Source organism: Argentina silus, assembly GCF_951799395.1.
Source record: "Argentina silus genome assembly, chromosome: 2".
Lineage (NCBI taxonomy): Eukaryota > Metazoa > Chordata > Actinopteri > Argentiniformes > Argentinidae > Argentina > Argentina silus.
The window spans coordinates 32,009,278-32,017,929 of record NC_139656.1 but is presented as its reverse complement, the minus strand read 5'-3'; the positions used below and the strand labels follow the sequence as shown (position 1 = coordinate 32,017,929).

The 8,652-nt window shown below is 48.5% G+C and overlaps 1 protein-coding gene across 2 annotated transcripts; it reads left to right on the top strand.

Moving 5' to 3' along the window:
* Positions 1 to 1,119: 1,119 nt before the first annotated feature.
* yipf5 (Yip1 domain family, member 5) lies at positions 1,120 to 8,449 on the top strand. Of its 2 annotated transcripts, XM_083664900.1 has the most exons (7): positions 1,120 to 1,220; positions 1,569 to 1,698; positions 1,833 to 1,853; positions 2,111 to 2,283; positions 4,249 to 4,394; positions 5,052 to 5,233; positions 5,821 to 8,449. In XM_083664900.1, exons 2-7 carry the CDS (start codon positions 1,580 to 1,582, stop codon positions 5,981 to 5,983), a joined length of 804 nt encoding a protein of 267 aa, XP_083521026.1. In that variant the 5' UTR covers positions 1,120 to 1,220; positions 1,569 to 1,579; the 3' UTR covers positions 5,984 to 8,449. The 2 variants fall into 2 exon arrangements, with proteins under 2 accessions (XP_083521026.1, XP_083521027.1); XM_083664901.1 differs by lacking the exon at positions 1,833 to 1,853.
* The last annotated feature ends 203 nt before the right edge of the window (positions 8,450 to 8,652 follow it).

Genomic DNA, 8,652 nt, shown 5'->3' with positions numbered 1-8,652 from the left:
CATCAAAGAAGGAACCTCCCTCAGTATGTGGCAGTCCCCTGGCTGTCCTCCTCACCACACATCCCTCGGAGTTCATCCTCTGCCAAGCCATTGATCTGTTCCTCTTGCTCCTGATGAAGGCAACTGCCTTCGTTAAACACTGGGCATCCCAGAGACTTTGTCGTTTGAATGATTTCGCTGGAAGATTCCTTTTGTTACTAATAGCCTTCACAGCCTCACATTGAAGCCCGACCACCTCCCTGTCTGTTTTAATACAACTCCCTTATTCTCTTAAAGAGACGCTACGCGAGTTTTGTCACTAATTCTTTAAGTCTAATTTTGGCTTAAGTGTTGACTGTATGGTTGTATGATATAATGTGAATCGATTTCTTAATTCACTAGACCACACAGTCCTCAGTTTAAGGCCAACAAACTTTTGCAAAAAAAAGCTCTTGCTCATGGAAGTGAGGGTATGCCCCCTCTCTGTCAAATCAGGTAATACGGGGATCCGTTTTTGGCTTGTGAGTGCTCCTTTCAGAACTAGTGGCTGAACTGGTGGCTGATACAATAAATCCTGTAGCATGTCTTTAACAGAGAACCACCTAACAGGGGAGGCTGGTGGAGGTAGAAATCGGAGGACGGGCTCATTGTAATGCCTGGAATGGAATGAGGAATGGTATCAAACACGTTGCATTACAATGAGCCCGTCCTCCGATTTCTACCTCCACTAGCCTCCACTGCCACTCGAATCCTCCAAGTGCCTGGTATGAATGCTAAAGGAATAGATTACCCTAAATAAAGTGGATGCTAATGCTTTTGCTGTGTGGGTTGTTTGTGTTTATTTGCGTTGATCTATTTGTCTATTTTTGCTTTGTCACTCACTCTGCAACAGCACTTGGTCTTCAACATACTGACAGGTATGACCATGGGAACTCAATGAAGAAAAATATACAGTCCTCAGGAAAAGGTTGAATAATTTACTGGATACTCATGCAAAACATAATGCTGGAAAATGACATGCCACATCATCATGTATTTAGTGATGTATTACATCCTCCCTCCTGCTGTACTGTAGCTCGTCTGAAGGAGGCGCAAGATTTATTTTTGCAAAGAACTTGTCCCTTACGCCCTCCCGTTTGCAACGTAGCAGACACCAGAAGAAATTCTATTATTGTTCTCTTGACACGTAGCAACGAAGTTGGCAGAGCGTTACACAAACGTTAATTTGTGTAACGTTGCAGGTAAGAACACTCAGTGTCGCTGTTTGATGTCTATGTAACAGGATAAGTAACAAGGAACGTTATTGTGTTGAGCCCCACATCAAGTTAATGAGTTGCGCTCTAAACTAGCTAGGTAGCCACCCTAAATATCCACTGCGCTAAAGCTAACGGTACTCAGAACCAGAGAACGTTGGTTACCGCTGTGGTAATATCAGCTACCTAGTTGTCTTAACCGTCTAATAGAAATAAGATATCTAGCCAGAGATGCGTTACTATGCATTACTGCTTAGCGATGTCAATGAATCGGGTTGCGAGCTAGATGGATTAGCTTATTTCTTTAGCCGCAACGCTCTGTCCCTTTTTCTGCAGACAGACAAGACATGTCAGGCTCAGGGTTCGACAACTTCAACACAGATTTCTACCAGTCCAGTTACAGTGTAGATGACCAGGGCCAACCCGCTGGATATGGCTACAGCAACACGGAAGACCCCTACAACAAGTAAGTGTTGATTACCTGTGAATCAGTGCGCTTTGATGCCAGTACCTTGATGCAGGCCTTGTGAATGGGTCCGCTAATGATGTGGCAACCTGAAAGGCACCGTCACAATATTAACATAATGCTTTCATCCGTAGAGTACCTCCAAACAGTGTACCGTAAGTATAACTCTATTGACATTACATAAACTGGAAGCCAATGTTAGCATCCCATTCGAACAGGCTAAAATACATTCAGCTAGTGTCATTACAGCTAGCTATCACAGACAACTAGCTTGTAGCCCTGTGGTTTAGTGAGTAACAAAGCTATGATGTTCTGAGGTGTGTGTCTGTGTCTGTGTCTGTGTCTGTGTCTGTGTCTGTGTCTGTGTCTGTGTCTGTGTCTGTGTCTGTGTCTGCCTATCCCCAACCCCCAGGCCCTACGGTCAGTATGACTACTCCCAGCCCATGGCGTACGGTGCCCAGGGGATGATGCAGCCTCAGCAGCCCTACACTGGGCAGATCTACCAGCCCACCCCGGCCTTCACACCTACCCCCACACAGTCTATGTACGGCAGCAGCTTTGATGATGAGCCCCCGCTGCTGGAGGGTAAGGAGAACCTGGAGGGGGGGGGGTAGATGGATATGGAGGGAGAGGAGGAGGAGGAGGAGGAGGAGGAGGAGATGTGCATATGGAAGCAAGGATGATGAAATATTTTATACCAGTGATCCTCAATCCTGGTCCTGGACAGTCACAGTGTGTCCAGGCTGTTGTCCCAGCCCAGCGCTGCCTGTCTGTCACACGTACCTTGATTAGATGGATCAGGTTTGTCAGTGCTGCCCCAGCAGTGAGGACCACTACTCTTACTAAACACCATGGAAGGCAGCCTTGACCTGGTGTAGAAACACCGCCTCTCCCCCACCACATCCCCCTCCCCCCAACCGCTTCCCCCTCCCCCCAACCACATCCCCCTCCCCCCTGAGTGCAAGGTGGAGCTGCTATCTTATCAGCTCTACACAAAGTGCCTGAAGTGGTTTGGGTCGTTTCAGATCTGGTCAAACATCTCGGTGGGGTACAAGAGAGGTCAGGGGTCAGAGGTCAGTGGTATGATATGAGGGGTCTCGGTTGTCTTAAATGGAATGATGTACTGTACATCCCTGGCCTCCTGAGACAGGTGGGCCTACTTGGGCTGGACTGGCCCAGTTCCCCAGCTGTGTGCTGTAACTGGGCCATCAGTCAGGTGTGTGTGTGTGTGTGTGTGTGTGTGTGTGTGTGTGTGTGTGTGTGTGTGTGTGTGTGTGTGAGAGTCACCCAGGGCAGAGCGGCTGATCTGATGCATGGCTCAGTGTGTGAAGTCATCGTCTCTGTTAGCAGCATGGAGGCGTACAGCTTCCTGGATTCACGTTCGCACTGGGCCTGTGGCACTCACTCACTCACTCACTCACTCACTCACTCACTCACTCACTCACTCACTCACTCACTCACTCACTCACATTATAGAGAGCGAGTTGTTCATAGTTTATACAAGGAAACAAGGAAACGTTCTGCTGCTTGTAATTGTTACCCAAGGCTTGTATCTTGTTTCAGCATGGCCTTCTGTTGGATTGTTCGGCTGCAGTATGATTCCTGTCTTCTTTGTATAATCAGCTTCTGATGGCTGTCTCTAGATGTGGTCATGCTGTGTTGATGAGGATTAGGCTCTTAGAGCTAGGTGAAAGCTCTGATCAGCCATGATATAGTCTGTGTGTGTGTGTGTCTGTGTGTGTATGTGTGTCTGTGTGTGTGTGTGTGTCTGTGTGGGAACTCGCACACACACACACACAGACACACGAGCACACACAGATCGTGTGTGTGTGTGTCTGTCTGTGTGTATGCGTGCGCGCGTGCGTTCCCCACCGAGTGTGTGATCTTGGGGCACAGCATCTCAAATTTCAGCATCTCAGTTTCTATTTCGTAGTCCGGGAAGAAAACAGGCGCTTGCAGGTGCTCCAGACCCACGGGAGTTATGCAACGCTCCCATTTCAAAGCGCACGGCCGGTGTAGTTGTCATGTACCTTTCTGCGTTTGATTCCTGAAAAAAAGAACGTACGCGCCCTCAGGGGTTTTGAGCAAGGTGGCGACGGAAACGCCGCATTCACTGAGGAACAAAACAGCGCTTTCCCTGTCGCTTTTAACAACGACGCCGTTGGTGATCAAAGATAGTCACTCTGTCACGACTGTCGGGGTTCATTTGTTCCTTTAACGTCGACCAAAGCGCAGCGCCCCGCTTCCGTTCTCCGGAGGGAAACCCTGACCCTCTGCGCTGTTAGGTGTCAAGTCTTCAACATCCCCTCATACCGGGGCGCTCAGTGGCGTAGCACACTAACGCGCTGACCACGTAATCTCAAGGTTCCTGGTTCGATTCCGACCCTCGACCTATCTCGCATGTCATCCCTCCTCTCTCTCTCTCCCATCCTTCCTGTCAATCTCCACTGTCTCTATCCCAATAAAGCAGAAATGCCCTAAAAACATATTTAAAAAAACAAAACAAACCATCCCCTCATGCCTCTGCTAACTCTGTCCCGCCACCTCCAGAGTTGGGGATCAACTTTGACCACATCTGGCAGAAGACCCTGACGGTGCTCCACCCCCTGAAGGCCGCAGACGGCAGCATCATGAATGAGACGGACCTGGCTGGACCCATGGTCTTCTGCCTGGCCTTCGGCGCCACCCTGCTCCTGGTAAGAACCGGAACCGTTTCTGGGGCCCATTTTAGACGAGGTGGTGGTGGTGGTGGTGATGATGATGATGATGATGGAGTTTATTTCAGTGTCTTCCACCTCCCATGGCCATACAGGCCTATAAGACATGGATAGGCCTAGGCTCTTTTACATGGTCTCTATGTATCAACTTTAACTGGGTTTGATATGCAACCACTTGGACACACACACACACACACACACACACACACGGACAGACACACTCACACACACACTATCAACTGTCTGACGCTATGTTGATACGCAACACACACATACACACACGCACACTCAGACACTATCAAATGTCTGATACCCAACACACACACACACACACACACACACACACACAGAGACACAGACAGACTCACACTCACACACTGTCAACTGTCTGCAACTATGTTGATGTGAACAGGTGTGTCAGTGTTAGGTTTGGGGTAAGGGCTTGGGCTAGCAGGGAGTTAGTTGAACATATATAAGCCATCTGTAAGCCATCATGACTCACTTTAACCTGTGCAGTCAAATGTGTGTATTAAGTCCTTGTTTTTTGTGTGTGATCTGTCATCTGTGTTTGTGATCTGTGATCTGTGTGTGTCTGTGTGTGTGTGTGTGTGTGATCTGTGTGTGTGCCAACCCCAGACAGGGAAGATCCAGTTTGGCTACGTGTATGGCATCAGTGCCATCGGCTGCCTGGGCGTCTACTGTCTGCTCAACCTGATGAGCATGACGGGCGTGTCCTTCGGCTGCGTGGCCAGCGTCCTGGGCTACTGCCTGCTACCCATGATCCTCCTCTCCACGTGCGGCGTGGTCATCTCTTTACAGTAAGGAGCCGTCACCAACCATCCCCGTTTGCTGGTCGGGAACGTAGGGAGGCTGGTGGAGGTAGACATCGGAGGACGGCCTCATTTTGACGCATGGAACCCAATGAGGGAAGGATACCATTCCAGTCGCATGCGTCACAGTGAGGCCCGTCCTCCGATTTCTACCTCCACCAGCCTCCGCTGTCGTGACTGTGAGGGTGTTTGTCACATGGCACTGCCCTACTTGTGGATTTGCGCTCGGTGTCTTATGGCCGGGTGTGTTTTCTCGTGTTTTGATTGTTTACTGTGTTTGAGTATTTATTAATATTTAATCATTAATATTTACTGTCTGTGTGTGTGTGTGTGTGTGTATATATATGTTGTGGTTCTTTGTATATCTGCTGCTGGAAATGCCTTCCCCCTGGGGGTGGAGAAGACTGCACTACTCTCTCTACTGTAAAGCACTGACTCTGGTTCAGGTTTCAGCTGTTATTCAGCTTTTATTGAGCTGTTATAGTTGACCTAATGTTGAACTAACGGACCTAAAAGCAGACCCTGACCGGGCTAACCACCTCCGTCCTTCCCTTCCCTTCCCTTCCCTTTCACAGAGGCGTGATCGGGATCGTCATCACGGCCGCCATCATTGGCTGGTGCAGCTTCTCCGCCTCGAAGATCTTCATCTCGGCCCTGGCAATGGATGGCCAGCAGCTGTTGGTGGCGTACCCCTGCGCTCTCCTCTATGGGGTCTTTGCCCTCATCTCGGTCTTCTGAAGCCCCCCCGTCTCCCTCTCCACACCACGCAGGAACCGGCCCGACCAAACCCAACTAACTTTAGGACCAGTAGGAGGCGCTGTTGCACCACCACCACCACCACCATTGCCAACATCACCATGACAGCAGTGCAGAGGTGTGGCCAGGCCAGTTGTAGGCCTATCCCAGAGCATTCCACTTCTACAAGCCCCGCCCATACAGGAAGGGGGGGAGGGCAGCGCTAGAGTATGAATTCCAGTCCCCTTTCTGCTCTCTTCTCTTTCCGGGAGTCGAGGACCTTCATCATCAGCATCGTCATCCATCACACCGCAGATTCTCCCTCTTTATATTTAATGTCAAACTCTGTTAAAAGTCTTTGTTCTGTGTGTTTGTTTTGTTCGTTTTTCTGAGATTTGTTTGAGCTTTGAGGCCTTTAGAAAAATGTTTTGTTTTGCACAGGTGTCGTTTCGCATTTTCAAAAACCAAACAAATACAATGAAGATGTTTTTTTAATTTTATTCAGCTTGTTTTGAGGAGATTTGAGAAAATGCCAGTTAATGTGTGAGCTGTTCTGTTCTGTCCCTGGCTATATCGCTGGTCCTTTCACAAAGTCCAACACACTTGCTACTCTGAAGAGACAAGTTTTATAAATCAGTATAATTCACTCCAATTTACCTGAATTTGACCTGTCCCTCGTCCTGTTTTTTGGGTTTTTTTTTAAATTAATGCACGGCACCGGACTAACGCTCAGTGCTGTGTGGGTGTGGCATTCCCCTCTGTACCCCCCCCCCCCCCCCCCCCCCCCACACACACACACACACACACTCAGAGCTGCCCCCCCCCCCGCCACTCGGAGCTTCCCTCCTCCCCCTCTGGAGCTGCCCCCCCCCGCCCCTCGGAGCTTCCCTCCCGCTCGGAGCTGCCCCCCCCCGCTCGTGGCCTGGTTGGCTAGCAGCATGTCTTCTGGCTGTGTTGGTTATGCAGCGTGTGTGGTTGTAAACTATGGTCAGTAAAGACTGCCTGCGTGATGACACAGCTGTACACACACACACACACACACATAAGTTATCGAAAAAAATAATTAAAAAAGACATTTGATTATTTTTTTGTGGTTGTTTTTTTCTTCCTTGTTCCTTTGACCACACTTTGATGAGAATAACTAGCCTAGTTCTTAGTTTGACCTTTTCTGCTGGCCTGCATGTTTATCTTTAGGGGGCGGCAGGTGGCCTAGAGGTTAGAGAGGCCGGCCAGCAGTCGGAAGGTCGCTGGTTTGATCCCCACCTCAGGAGGGGGCCAGGTGGGCCAGGGGGGCTGGTGACTGGAGGGTTGCTGGCATCATATCTAAGGTATCTTACCACCGCTGCCGTTGGGCCCTTGAGCAAGGCACTTAACCTGGGGTTGACCCTGTGCAGTAGAGCCCAGAGCTCGGTTCTCCCTAAGGCTGTGCTGTGTGTGCTGTCTCGGGGGAGGGTTCGAAAAGATAATTTCGTCTCGGGGATCAATGAAGTATACATTATTATTATTTAGAAGAGGATGAGGATGAGGAAGATGTTTAGTTGTTCAGGGTCACATTACAGCCTGGGGCTCTGATGCTGTTGAGAAGACGCTGTTAGTTTTTCACCAACAGAAACCTTGTCAGCTGTGTTTGTGGAGTGGTTTGCTGTTTCAGCTTGTTCACACACACACACACACACATACACACACACACACACACACACACACACACAAAGAAGTGGTGTTCAGATCACATGAGTCACTCGCTCAAACTCTCTCACACACATACACACCAGCCCATGATGCATTCATTTTTGGTTTTGAGAAGTTTTGTGAATAGGGCTGTCTCCTGATCCTAATACGGCACTCTCAGATTGACCTGTAAGTGCTGCTCGTGATTTAATGTTGCTAAAGGATCCATAAATGATCTTGAATGACACTCTTCAGTGCATTGTTGTTTAGCTGTGGATCGCTTCACATTTCCGTTCTTTGCCGTTCACTTTTTGGTTTTGGGTTAGGGTTAGGGTTATGATGAAAACGTTGCGTCACGCGAAGGTGTCTGTTCAAGAGCACAAGGCTCTGCGGTTATCAAACGGACTTCTCTCCCTTTTCTCTGTTTTTTCCCCCCCGCTGTGATCAATCTCAGAGCAGCCCGTACTGGAGCTTCTCAAAATGGATGCCATTTTATAAAAAAAATAATAATAAAAAAAGCCCTCCTAAGAATAATGAATAATGCAAAAAAATATGTGAGTGCTTTTCTATTCCAACAAACTGTTGAAAACAGGGGACACTTTGCATTTCAAGCAGCCAGGAGCCGTCATCAACCAGACCTCCTAAGATGGCCAAGTATATTTATATACTGTATAATTTGTTTTGATAGTCCAAATGTTGTTGTTTTTTGTCATGTGGACGTTCTTCTGAAACGGGGACAGGCGTCATGCTGGTGTGGGTTTACCGGCCACTCTGTCAAAAATAAAATATTGGTCGTATGTGTTGTAACTTTTTGGGTTTTTGGTGTCATCATTTTACACACACACACACACACACACACACACAGTGATTGTACATGATGTGGCAACTTCCCAAGGATTTCAGGCTTCACATAGACACACATATACAGTGTTGAGGAAACAGAACTTGATCTCAAGTGTTGTCGTTGCTCAAACATGCAGGCTCACACACACACACACACACAC